This window comes from Xenopus laevis, chromosome 1S (genome assembly GCF_017654675.1).
Source record: "Xenopus laevis strain J_2021 chromosome 1S, Xenopus_laevis_v10.1, whole genome shotgun sequence".
In the NCBI taxonomy this organism is placed as follows: domain Eukaryota; kingdom Metazoa; phylum Chordata; class Amphibia; order Anura; family Pipidae; genus Xenopus; species Xenopus laevis.
Genome location: NC_054372.1, coordinates 67,008,586 through 67,023,418, shown reverse-complemented (window position 1 = coordinate 67,023,418; position 14,833 = coordinate 67,008,586). Strand labels below are relative to the sequence as shown.

The 14,833-nt window shown below is 36.0% G+C and overlaps 1 protein-coding gene and 1 long non-coding RNA gene across 2 annotated transcripts in view; both read left to right on the top strand.

The window, feature by feature from the left end:
• LOC108706752 (serine-rich coiled-coil domain-containing protein 1-like) overlaps window positions 1-14,833 on the top strand; it is a 558,012-nt gene that overhangs the window by 478,629 nt on the left and 64,550 nt on the right. The window contains 1 exon segment of the mRNA XM_041579683.1: window positions 13,943-14,026. Within this exon segment, the coding sequence (XP_041435617.1) occupies window positions 13,943-14,026 (84 nt within the window).
• Window positions 1,219-2,725, top strand: LOC121399318. The gene is made up of 2 exons (XR_005964909.1): window positions 1,219-1,872; window positions 2,529-2,725. It is a non-coding gene; the product is annotated as an uncharacterized LOC121399318 (long non-coding RNA).

Genomic DNA, 14,833 nt, shown 5'->3' with positions numbered 1-14,833 from the left:
AAAATCTAGTGTTACTGGAATTTTTTCCACTGTTAGTTGTTTTGGAAGTGTGGGGCCCCCAATTGGCTAACAAACGTATTGTTTGGCACTGCGATAATATGGGTGTGGTGCAAGTTGTTAATAATCTATCTTCTAACTCCCCCCCAGTACTGAGATTACTTAGGCAGGCAGTATTCCGAGCTCTTAAATTTAACATTTTGATTCAAGCAAAGCATATCCCTGGTTGTACCAATGTTGTGGCTGACGCATTATCTCGATTTCAGTTCAACGAGCTCTGGGAAATCGCCAATTATTTGGACAAAGAAGGAACACCATGCCCCCAACATCTGTGGAATTTAGTATTGCCAGAATTTCAAAATGGTTAAGTATGTCATTGGCAGACAAAACCTGGCATGCTTACATCGCAAGCTGGAATGAGTGGATGAAGTTCAAAACAAGTTTTCCTAAAGAGCATTATCAAAGGGACAGTGACGTCTTATTGTCTTTTGTACTGGAGCAAGTTGAGGCTCAGTACTCTCTTTCAGCTATAACTAAAAAATTAGCAGGCATATCTTTCTTTTTAAAGGTTCAAGGTGAGGCTGACATAACTAAATCCTTTTTGGTTAAACAAATTCTTCGGGGTGTTGGTAGGATTACACGATCTGTAGACATTAGGAGACCCATCACATTATCATTGTTGAAAGATCTCGTTTCGGTCCTACCTCAAATATGCTATTCTCGGTTTGAAACAATGTTGTTTACGTTGTTATTTTCTGTGTCGTTCTTTGGTGCCCTTCGGGTAAGTGAGTCGGTCTCTCAGAGTAAAAGATCCCCAGGGGGTATTGGGAGTGAAGACATTCATCTGGTTGAGGGCAAATTAAAGATTATATTAAAAAAATCAAAAACGGATAAAGTAGGAAGAGGGACAACCATTTGGCTTGGTAATAGCACGGAACAGTCAATATGTCCAGTATTAGCTTTTAGACATTATCAGCAAGTCAGACCCTGCCTTCCTGGCCCTTTCTTTATACACAGTGATGGATCTTTCCTTACAAGATTTCAATTTGTGAAAATTCTCAAAGGAGCTGTCAGTAAGCTAGGTATACCACCTGACCATTATAACACACATTCTTTTCGCATTGGAGCTGCCACACAAGCCTCATTGATGGGTTTAGGAGAAGAGTTCATCAAAAGGCTTGGCAGATGGAACTCCTCTAGGTATCAACTTTGTGTCAGACCTACCCTGGTTTAGTAAGTGTTACCTTTTTTCGTTACAGTTTCTCCTCCTTTGGTCTGGATTATTGGACACTCTTTCGTCCACAGAGCGAGAGCTAGAGCAGAACAACGAACCTACACAACTAATTTAGGCATTAAAGATGTTAGAATTGTCTGGATGGGCATTCGAGGCCTTAAATGGCCAGATTTATTACCAATAATTTTGCAAATGAAATCTCGTTGGGGTTTCCCAGCAATTATTCTGATCCATTTAGCTGGAAATGACATTGGAAAGGGTAGAAACATTGATTTAATTCGTAATATAAAAAGAGACCTTGCTCAGATCAGATTTATTTTTCCCAATACTGTGATAATTTGGTCTGAAGTTGTGCCCAGATTAGTCTGGCTTCAAGATGCAGGCTTTCACCCCCTTGAGAGATGCCGCAAAAAACTCAATTTTGCTATCTCAAAATTTTCCAAGACAGTTAATATTTTGGTTTATAGGCACTATGAGTTGGAGCAAGGTTTTGAAGGCCTGTATCGTGCGGACAGGGTACATTTGTCAGATATCGGTTTTGACATTCTGAACATGGGATTCCAAAGTGCAATTGAAAGAGCTTTACATGTGTGGGGAATGGCCAAGGCCAATGTAATGGTTTAATTGGCCTTGACGTGGAGGTATGCTCCTGGCTAGGTAAAAAAATTGGCGGGGCTTAAGGATATTTGTGGTCAAGCTTTAAGGCGGTCCGCTGCAGAGATCTGATGCAGAGGCTGGCTGGGAAGATATGTATGAACAGGTATTAGTATCATTAGCAATATTAATGTTCTGATTGATATGATATTTAATAAACAACAGCTGCGGCCATTCTCCACCATGCAAGTGTCCGTGTCTATGATTGGTTGTTGTAATTGGGGTTTTGTAAGCAAGTAATGCTGTCTGCAACTCCCATGAACGGGGAGTGACTTAACCTCCCCTAACATGGGAGTGCGGCAGCTCCCCCCCCTGTTTGATGTATTTTTTACTTACCTCGTGTAGTTCTGTGGAAAAAACTTACCTCTCTTCCGATTGGTCAATTTTCAATCCCAAGCCTTCTGATTGGTCGATTCAAAAAAGGGGCGTGGCTTCGCAGGAAAAGCCGCGAAGACCGGCTATAAAAGGACGAACCGGCGAACACTCTTCATTCTTCGCCGGCAGCCGACGTGAGAGGATCGTCTTGGAAATCCCACCCACCCATCCTGTTATGGTATATAATATATGAATGCATATATAATAAAAAAAAAAAAAATATTGTCGCAGCAGTTAATTGTTGTTTATAGTGAAGTTTCATGTGGAGGTATGCTCCTGGCTAGGTAAAAAAATTGGCGGGGCTTAAGGATATTTGTGGTCAAGCTTTAAGGCGGTCCGCTGCAGAGATCTGATGCAGAGGCTGGCTGGGAAGATATGTATGAACAGGTATTAGTATCATTAGCAATATTAATGTTCTGATTGATATGATATTTAATAAACAACAGCTGCGGCCATTCTCCACCATGCAAGTGTCCGTGTCTATGATTGGTTGTTGTAATTGGGGTTTTGTAAGCAAGTAATGCTGTCTGCAACTCCCATGTATTCTATTGAGCTTTTAATAGACTGGCCTTTACTCCCCTGCTCCAGTTTGTATTGGAGAAATGTTATACAATATGTATGGTTTTCACACATCTTTCTTTCTGAAATGCTGCTGACTTTCATTGCTTTTCCAGGTTATTTTTCAATACATCTGTTGCATTTTTTATCAATTTATTATTGTCTATGGGCAATATTAACAGAATATATAAATATATATATATATATATATATATATATATATATATATATATATATAAAATTTATTTTTAAATGTCAATAACAAGTCTCTTGTGCAACTTCAGAGACATTATTTCTGCAACCTGTTATAGTATTGATGCCAAAACTAAAACAGGTGTTACATTTTGTAATTTTTGCAATTCTTCCTTCTGTATAGCAAGCACAGATTTTTCATTAGATAGAATACAATTATGTATAAGAGCGTTCATTTATAGGACTTCAAGTCTGCTCTAAACTAAAATTGCAAATATTAATGTCAGTACAAATGCTTCATTTACTAGTGCTAAAAATTAAATGATTTTACAGCAGCTATTTTGTTTAGTCGAGATGCCTGCATTAAATAGTTCTTTCCAACATATTTAGTATTTTACAATTTCAATGGTGTTATTTTCTTACTTCTTAACATTGAGATATTTTGCCTGAAATTTTAGGCTAAACAAGAAACTTTCTCATAGCAATTACAAAATTGAAATGTTTAAGTACGCCTGCTATGTTGCTTTTTCTGACAAAAACAACAAGAAATAATTTGTGGGGTAACCTATTGCATTGAACTTTTATAGCTCATCAGCAGTGATACGTGGAGGGTTTACACACAAAAGGACTTATAGTGTAAAACAAGTTGCAACACAATGTGGTGTTTTATGCCCATTTTCATGTCCCATTTCATGTAAATTAGTCGGCAAGTATAAAGTTATTTAATGTGTTAGTTTGAATAAAGCCAGATAAAAACTAAAACTGGGAGGCCCATGTATTACAGGTTTAAATTTAGTGGTATTAGAGATTTTTGAATCCACAATTAAACTAATTTTCTCTAAAACCACGAATGCCATGAACGTTATTAAAAGATCTAAATATTAACAGCACAAATGAAAAACATTATAAAAAGTGAGCTAAAAAATATAAAAACCTATAAAAATTCACGTTTTTCAAACAATTACTAGCATAAAATCAGAAAATCTGGAAGGGGCATATTTATCAAGGGTCAAATTTAGCGTTTATGGGAGTTTATAAAAGCTCCCATAAACTCCCATAAACTCAAAATTCAAAAAAAATTGACCATTCGAAATCTATTAAAAAATTCGAATTTTATAAATTCAAACTCAAATTGAATTTGAATCAAATAAAAAAAAATGTTTTTTTTTAAAATTAGATTTTCAAAAGTTTAAAGTTTACCAAACGACTCTAAATTGATTGTAGGAGGTCCGTCATAGGCTAAAACACCAATTTGGCAAGATTAAGATGGTGAATAGTCGAATTTGAATTCTTAAATGGACAGTACGTAATTTTGAATTTTGAATTTTTTTAAGCTCGAATCAAATTTAGACTATTCCCTAGTTGTTTACACTAAAATAAACTCAAAATTTGAATTTAAAAAATTAGAATTTTCAATTCGACCCTTGCTAAATCTGCCTGTAAAAGTCAGGATTGATTAAAAATGTTCAAATAGGATCAGTGCAGCTCCCATTGACTTCAATAGCTGGAGGGCTTTGAAACGCGTCAAGCTTAATGGTTCTGTACATTATTGGCAACTTTTGTATTGATTTTTAATGGAAGAATAAAGTATTGGATTTTATATACTCTACTCTACGTGGTGCTCCATGCTAAACACATGAACTTCTATAGGACTTTGACAGCTTTTACATTGTGAATTTTTGTATTAGACTTTTTTTGTGGTCTTTACACTCAATTAATCTCAAATTTGCAAAAAAAAAAAAAAGAAATAGAAATTCCAGCGTATATAGGCCCTTGAGAGTATTTTACTCAGCATTTTATGCTACATTTCATGCCAGGAATTCTTTGCCATCTAAAAGTGTCCATTGACTTCCCTTGGTTATGCCAAGCCTTGTAGTGTAAAATAATGGTGTAATTATAAATATGATAATTAGCTCTTTCAATGAGTTGTTTGTATGAACTAGCATTTACTGAGAAGGAGAACAGCAAGTTTTTTGAAATGTATTTTTACACCATTATAGTTTAATACATTTTGCAATACATTTTTCACACCTCTTATAAATATGTCCCACAATGTCCCCAGTTTCTCAGTTACCATATACTGTATATACTGTATGCTCAGCATTAGGAGAGGATTATGCTACTTCAGATGTAATATTGGTCTAACAGCTACAGATAGTAAGAAAAGAAAAAGAACATGCATTGTGAATTTGTTCTTATTTACCCTGAGATCCCTCAGAGGGCAAAGTTAAAAGCTTTTCTTCTCCATTTGCAGATCATCCATTATTATAATTATCTACCCATATTGGTAAAAGGATAACTATAAATGGTCCTTCCTGTCATAAAGGGCTGTTTATCAGTGTGGGGTGAAAAGCTTTTAATGGCCGTGACATCTTCACATTTGGATCTTGAATTTATTCAACACTCAGAAGAATTGCTGAAGTTATAGCAAAATGAAAAAGTATCCACTTAATGTACTGTGGATTCTTTTCAGCCTAAAGTATATTTCTAAAGTCTTTTTGTTGGTGCCAGCGTAATCGAAAATGCCTTGTAATTGTCCCTTAGAAATGGATAGATTGTGAAATTTTTCACATAAAAGTGTCCGAAAAGGAATAAAAAGTAATTTAGCTGCTTACTAAATAGCGTAGATATGCCTGCAGCATTGACATTGCAACATTACTTTGCATAAAATGGTAGTCTTGGGGAAAGTTTTGCCTGGGCCCAAAAGGCAGTTTGAAAAATAATGAAGGCACAGTACTTAAAATATGCTGAATACAGGCAATTCCTATTTTGATTAAGTGAAATCATACACTTTTCACAAGTGTAATATCTTCTGTTTATTTTTATTTCTAACAGTGAAATATGATGGTGATTGTATGCGTGTAAATTATCCTACCTCTGCCTTTTTAACACTCCCTGTAAGTAGGGATGTGTGCATTTTTTTTGCCTTGTTTCGCCACGGAAACGACAGCCATAGACTTGTATGGCGGCGTGCAAAAAAAAAAAAAGATGCAACAAAAAATTCGCCATGCGACTTTAATGGGCGTTGGTGACATTTTGCCGGAAGCAAATTTTTGGTGAAGTGAAACGGGTCAAATTCGCCCGTCCCTACGGCTGTAAGCAGCATGCCTGGGTGCAGGTAGTGTCAATTTATAGAAGTATTGTACAGGCATGGGACCTGTTATCCAGAATGCACGGGCCCTGAGGTTATTTAAATAAAGGGTCTTTCCATAATTTGGATCTTCTCTATACCTTAAGTCTATAAAAAAAGTAAACATTAAATAAACCCAATAGGATTATATTGTCTTCAATAAGGATTCATTATATCTTAGTGCAATGAACTGTTTTATTATTACAAAAGATAAAGGAAATCATTTTCAAAAATTTTAATTATTTGTTTAAAATGGAATCTATGGGAGATGGACTTCCTATAATTCTGAGCTTTCTGGATAATGGATTTTCAGGAAACTTATTCCATACCTGTATATTACCAGACTTGTTATGTTGTACTTGATCAAAGCTAAACTGTGTGAATTGATATTGGCGGCAAAACAATCCTATTGGTTTTATATGATTTCACTTTTAGAAGGTACAGTAATCCATATTATGAAAAGATCTATTATCTGGAAATCCCAACAATTCTGGATAATAGATATCATAACTTTTAGGGGGTTATTTATTAAACTCAGAATGAAAAAAATGTTTTAATAAAATCTGACTTTTAAGAATAATTTGTGATTTTTTTAATAAAATCTGACTTTTAAGAATAATTTGTGATTTTTTTAATAAAATCTGACTTTGAAAAATCACATTTTTTTCTTAATTTATTAAACCTAGAGGATAGAAAAGTCTGAATCAAAAAATCTGGCATCTAAGACCTGTTGAGGATGCATATAAATTAATGGGAGATGTCCCAATGATTTTTTGATGTGCGCTAGGTTTTATGCAATACCCTGAAGTTTTTGGGAAAAAATCAGATTTTTCGGGTGAAAAATCCCAAAAAATTTTGAATATCGGATGAAATATCCGAAAAAATTTGCGAAAATTTGATTTTTTTTTTCCCCTCAAATTTTTCGGAAAAATTTTATAAAAAAAATAAGTATATATTTTTGGAGGAAATGTAATCAGCTCAGTCAATTTAAGATTATGCTTCAGTGGAATCCATTGTCTGGCTTAACTGGTTCTGTGACTGGCTGACAGACCAGTATTATAAATAAACACAAATAAGTTAATTATTAAGGATTCCATAGCAGAGCAACACATTTTAAAATGTTATGTTAAACATTTTGAAGTGGAATTACAAACCCACAAATGTATAAAAATATAAAGGTATTACATGCCAATGAGTAGTTTCTGGACAATATAAAGGCACATGGCAACACATTTTATCATTTTTGAGATAGGCAAGTTTTAATTATGTGACATCTATAAAGCAAGATTTGAAATGACAACACCACTAAGTGCTGCATAAATAAAAATAGATTACAGGTTATCCATGGATTTAGGGTTTTATGGCAAAATAAAGAGATTATAATCAACACATGTTTAGATTTAAGAAATCCCTCAATGTAGAAATGGCTCAAGCTAAAACTAGTTAAGGCAACAAATTGTATACATGATGCAGTTTTATGCCTGCCTTTCAAATATAATGTTCTTTCACAATAGCTGCCTTTAGCCATGTTTTTTAATGAAGGCTACCTCATCGCATCTGATTACCACTTCATTGTTTCCGAAGCATGCCTAGTGATGAGATGGTTTATGAAACAATTTCCTACAGTAATAAAACTAATTAAAGTAGGCATCCATCCTCTCACTACTCTTTAATGAATTATAATGAGATCATTAATCTAGTCACATTCTCCCAGTGAGCCTACTGGCTGGACGTCAGCCTTCAGCTTGTCAGTATTCAACTCGTGCCCTTTAGAAATGGGAAATATTTGAGGCTGTCTTAGTTTACTTTGTAAAAGTCAATATGCCTGGTTCTCTACCAAGAGAAAAGGGAAACATTTATCTCAGCTCATTTGTTAAAATGCCGGTGGAACAGACTCTGACGCGGTGGGGTGCAACTTCCATGTGCACCTTGCCACACCCATCATAATATTGATTGCTGCTTGAGAATTAAATTGCACGCACAGCTAATTAAATCAAATAACAGTGCCAGAAGTCAGAGAAGCGCAACACGATGTGTTGCCAGAAATAGTCTAAATCTATTATGGTATTTCTGCAGCATTCCTAATTTCACTCCAAAGGATTAATTCATTTGGGCAGAAAATCAGAGTCGCAAAAATGTGTCAGCCATTCCCACGTTTATGTGATATTCCCAATAGTCAATGACTCAATTGTTCGAGCAGCATTACCACCATGCTATTTTATTAATCTTGCAATCAAAATTAAACATATTACAGGTAATGTCGACCTTCAGTTCTCCAGGTACAGATTAATAGAACTACAATTCCCACAGTGCTTTTTCCCACGTTCATATCTGAAATTATGTTGGAAAACTTATTACTGTAACATCTGTAATGCTCAAAATTGCTCTGCCATAATTAATAGTGTTTCAAGGAAATTACCATGATTTGGCAACATTGACTTTTTCAGTGAATTATAAAGTCCAATAAGTAAGTGGGCACTAGTATGGCTTGCTATGCATTGCGTTCATTTCTGTGGTGACTGACAGTAACTGGAACTGTATCTTTACCTGCCTCTGGGGCGCCTGTACATGACAAAACTTTGCCATTAGTGGCACACTGATATCACAAAGTAAATGACAGCAGTTTCAAGCATCCAAGCTGTGCCAGACAAAATAAATATTATAGATAGTGTTCCCAAATGGCATTGATGTTCAGTGAAGTAATGTGATTCTATGCACAAGATGAAAAGTAGATGTGTATTCTAAGCTATTTTCCCCAAATGTTTCAACATACAGTACAAGCTTGCATTTACAGGGAGAGAACGTAGCAAGAGTAAACACTATAATATGGAATATTTATACTACCATCAGGAAGATCATTGGTTAGGAATTACTTCAAATAACATTAAACAAAATACATTTTGGCATATTTAGAAATATTACCTTCACAACAATAGTATATTTCTTGCACATCAATTGAGCTTTAACTTTTCCAATAACCCGCTTTTATATACCGTATACTGTGTACGTTTGATTTATGATGTGGAGCGGAATTAGTCATATTCAGCGGGATCACCCACAGATGTTCCTGTGTAATCCATTCCTATGGATGCATTGCATTGATATGTCTTTGCCAGTAGATTCCTCACATGTACACAAACATAATCTTTAGTGATGGGCGAATTTATTCGGCAGGCGCGAATTCGCGGTGAATTTGCGCGATTCGCCACCAGCGAATAAATTCGCGAAACGCCCGCGAAAATTCGCGGAAAAAATTCGCCGGCGTCAAAAACGGGCGCCAGCGCCGTTTCGCGAATTTTTTGCCGTTTTGCGAATTTCGCGCGAAATTCGCAAATTTTCCGGCGAAGCGAAACGGTGCAAATTCGCCCATCACTAATAATCTTCAGTTTGTTGTAACCAACTGCAATCCTCTGCGTTCATATTATAGTTATTCCTGGTGGGCTGGATGCCAAGCACAGCTATGTACAAAAAAGGAAGGAATCACACTCACGGGCCTTTTGTGAAAAATTCAGTGGTTTATTACAATGTTTCCACTCCTAAACTTGAATCGTCTCGAAGGCTCCAGTTTAGAAGCCAAAACATTGAATAAACCACTGAATTGTTCACGTAAGACCTGTGAGTGTGGTTCCTATCTTTTTTGTACCTTTACATTCATTTATAACCAGCACCCCAGGCAGTTGTAATCCTTTGATTATGTGTGCTCCAGCCCAAATATATATATATATATATTGTAGCATCTGTGACGTAGTAATGTGACTGATGCAGAGGATGCTCTAAAACAGGTGCAATTGCACATGTGCTTCAGTGCAAATTGGTTGTAATAGCATTTACAATCTGTGTTATCAAGATGTCTGCACCTGATTTTTTTAGGCACAAGGATACTGTGTCAATCAATGCAAAGCATTGTAAGCTCCAGGGTTGTCCAATGTCATTAGGCACATCGTGTAACACTGGTGGGGCATACTAGTGCTTTGCAACTCAAATTTTTCATCAAAAATGCCTTGAAAATTTTGCAACTAAATGCTGTTGAGTGTTTATGGCTGTCCTTATGCTGAATTCTCCATGCCTGTGCTGTTTTCCAGTAGCCCACATTCTGCATGTATACATTTTATGTGATAGCTTACAGGGACACACACAGCAAATATAATAAGAGATAAATAGTGCATTTGAACATCATTTACAGTGGAATACAAACAGTTCATTTAGCATTCTTTTTTTCGAAATGTGTTGGGCTTTTATTCCAGTTTATTCCTTCTCTCTATGTACTTGTAATGCAAATTATATTGCCATGCACTTCATGCTGTTTTCTATCACGGCAGCAAGTAGGGGAATCTGAGTATAATGTAACGCTAAACATTAATTTGTCATGTTTGTCTTTCACACCTCAGTGACAATTCAATCAGCGATTTTGAAATTCCTCCAGTTGTAACCACAAAATAGAATTTCACTTTTAATAATATATAAAAGTGTGTCCATATGTAATATCTGCTCTTTACAGACAATTGCTTATGCTAGCTCATGACCTGTGCAGTTTCCTTTACTTTCATTTGTGTTCATTTGATGTCTTGCTTGGATAATTAAGTTGATTGGGCATACCTATTGGAATTGAAATTGCGCTAGGTCGCATTTGCATGCTGGTGTTTAATAAAATAGACTTTGATCTGCTTGTATAAGTGGCTTGATTCATTATTTTTTTATGTCTTCTTTTATCGCTTTGCATAACACCAGCTGTAATCATGCATTTAGTTGAGTCTGCCTATATCAGTTTTTTTCAGTCTTAAGCATGTCCCTATGTTATTTGCAGAAAATCTGTTTATTACTTCTGAAATAAATTATGGCATCAGGCAATGGTTAAAGGCAATATATGATTATTAATGTATGATTTATTTTTAAAGAAAAATAAATCATACATTATTTTTAAAGAAAAAGAAAGAAAAAAAAATTATATATATATATATATATATATATATATATATATATATAATACACAAGAGTCATGAATATCCTGTAAATTATATCCTTTAGTGATGTCATCAGTTATAAATCTAATTTCTACCAAAAACAGTAAATAATCAGGTTACTGATGATTAGGGTGGACATGAATACCCATCGCTACAGTTCTTTTCAACAGAGGAATTCCTTTTTTCTTCTGTAGGCTAATACCAAGATCACTTACACTTTTTTCAAAATACTGTATATACAGTTTAATTAAACTCTGCAAGTTCAATAGAATGAAACCAGGCAAGTAGAGAAATGAATACATATAAGGAAGCAAAACATGTTCAGGACAATTAAAATCATTACAATTAGCCTATTTCTTGGTTTTTAATTAAATCAAGATATTGCAGATATAAAATCTTCCGGTTAAACGACTACATCTATCAATTTGTCTGTCCCAGACTAAACTCCATTGAGAAGAAACCTATATATACACTAATCAAATGCCTTTGACCAAGATGACAAAAATGGCAAAATATAGGAACATACTACTTTAATCCCTAGAATAAAATTTAGAACTGGCCAAACAATTCTTAAATCAGAGGGTACAGCCAATGAGTTTTCTAGCTATTATGAAAGCCTCAACCTCAGTCAATGCAAACATAAAAAATGAAATAGATGCAATAGTAAATGATATTCCATTTGCAATTCTCTCCAGGGAACAATACACACATTTAAACAATCCCATAACCCAGGAAAAACTGCAATAAATCGTTTACCAACAAATAAAATACCAGAACCAAAGACTAGAACCAGAACATCTAGCAGCAGCGGATACCACAATAGCATCAAATAAAAATACCTTTGGAAAATATTTCAGCAATTTAGTATGGACCCATGATTTGTTGGAAAAATTATTATTTATAATTGCACAGAATTAGGTAAATAATGCACTTTTGAGAGTGTTAGGAGTAAGCACAGGGCTCATTGCTCACAGTCTAGAAGGATAGTGTATATGAAATTAGTTAATTTAATCCATGGGGACTGATGGTATTAAGTCTGTGGATCCACTTAAGTTCACGCTGCATGAGAAGCCTCTCACTATCACCCCTTCTTGGGGGATTTGGTGTATGGTCAATGATCATGCACCTTGGGCTGGCTAAAGTATGTCTGTGTTGTAGAAAATGTGAAGCCAGAGGGGTGTCCACTTTGCCAGAGGAAACTGCCTGTAACGATCGCCGCCCGGAGCAGGCCCAGGAGCTCCGGGCGGCGCGTCCATCTTCGCCGGCGTCGCTCCCAAAATGGCGGCGCCCATGGCCGCCACGTGGGTAGCGGCGCCGGGCGATGACGTCAGCGCGCCGACGTCGGCGCAAGTGCGTCAATGACGTCAGAATGGCGCCAAATTTGAAAATAAAAACTCCAACTAGACGCCAGAATGGCGCCCAAGAATAGGATTACTTTCCTGAAGCATATCCTGGGTTTCCTGTGTGCCTTATTGCCTAATATTGTTCCTGCCTTGTATCCTGACCCTTTGCCTGGACTTTGGACTTTGATTGTATTCTGCCTGCCTGTGAACTCTTGCCTGATCCTGACTATTCTCCGTTTAACCCTTTGGATACCGCGACCTTGTTCCCTCAAGAGGGCTTCCTCCTTGATCCAGACAACCTCCCTGGAGGGAGCTCCCGGCTCCCTGACACTGCCAAATGGCAGAACATCGATTAGCTATCCTGTCACGAAAGTTGGTAGTGGTCATCCCAATATACATAAATCCACATGGGTATTTGAAGATGTAAATTATGTACTTCAAGGTGTATGTCACTGGGTGATAAATTTAGATGGTTTTACCTGAGTGAGGATGGTTAAATGAGGGGCCGGCAATCATCTGTCTACAGGATGTACAGCCCGTTCACCTGTAGCAACTCATTTTTGGAGTGCACAATCATGTATATTGTATGGCAGTTTGGTAACAGTGTTGGGGTCCATTTCACCAAGTAGGTCTGAGGCTATGACCTCTCCTATATGCTTGAAGTTTCCTTAAAGATGGGGGGCAAAGTTTTTTGTAGAACCGACCAGTGGTCCCTTACATTACTGTCGTTGTGAGAGTCAAGATGATATAAAAACATACCACAAGGCAGTATTCTCTCTCTATCAGCATACCTCATGTCAGCCAGTCTCTCATGACACGTTTCACGCCATTGGGTGCTTCAACAGAGGATCTCTGCACTAATAAACATTTGAATTCAGCCACCTTGCATTATTTATTTAACACATGTTGTTACTCTGCTCTTTTAACCCAGCAAGCAAAAAGCCACTTAGCTGTGGTCACCAAACAACTACACCTTGGCTTTATTTGGGCAAACAGGTGCTAAGCAAAAAATGTGGCTTGGCTGTGAATAAGGGTGACTGTAATTGTGTGCTTCCATAATAATCTTTTTTTAGTCACACTGTAGTTATTCAGATATCACATAAAATTCTTATGCAGTCTTCTACAGATTTTAAGTGATCTGTTATTCATAATGTATGCACAACCACATCAATAAAAATAGAGATTAAGCATTTCAATTTCATAACCATCTACAGTATTCTATAAATACAGTAAGGGAAACTGAGACAACGCTTAAAGGAATCAGACAGTGGTAAAACCATCTTACATACTGGAAGACATTGCTATTTCTCATCACAGCTACATTAACTTGTTTATACAGCACTTCAGACGATTGTATCAAAAATATCACACATGACAGCAGAGACTGTGGTTTATTATTTGGAGGGCAATTATATCCTACTGTGTGGAACAGATTTTTCTTGTTAACAACAGAGAAAATGTGAGATCTATTATAATATCCTATTTTGTGTTTTTATAGGATATAATGAAAGATGAATGCTCAATGCTGAAGCTGCAGCTTAAAGAACGTGATGAACTTATTCTGCAATTGAAAGAAGAAGTGGTGAGTAGTACACAATAAAACTGAAAATTGAAATAAAAATCAAACAGAATTGGCAACTTCCAGTATCTCCTTACAGGTGGAAATATATTTTTACTAACATTGCTCAAGAAGGTAATTTTGATCTTTATTTAGGATATTTGTACAATTAACCAGGGGACAACAACACAGATGATTTTAAGTCCAAGGCTTTGGAGATATTTTGGCACTCTGGTCTCTAAGGGCAATAACACAAGTTTGATGTGCAAATTATTATTTATATTTTCTGTAAGTAATTCTCCTAATATCAGAGGGCAATTCCCAGTGACATTAATTTGATAAAATGCATGCTGGTTCTTTGGTACATGTGAAATATTTTAAAAAAATGTAATTATCTTAAGCATTTGTGAAACATAGCTTTTACAAGAAACATTATACTTTGAGCCAAGCTATCAGCAGATCAAAATAGAAAAATAGATATTAGGGATGCACGAATCCACTATTTTGGACTCAACCAAACCCCCAAATTTTTCGTGAAAGATTTGGCCGGATACCGAACCAAATCTGAATCCTAATTTGCATATGCATATGCAGAAGGATTCAGCCGAAATTGAATCCTGTTGAAAAAGACCGAACCCCGAACCGAATCCTGGATTCGGTGCATCCCTAATAGATTTATAAATTAACCATTAAAAATGAAGAAGCAAACTGGAGAAGCAAATTATTCTATGCAAACCAGTTTCAGATCTAACTCTAGTCTCTAGTCCTGGGAAATAAACATTTTTCTACACTAGATACAACAATTTATACAATGTATACATTTTTTATGAT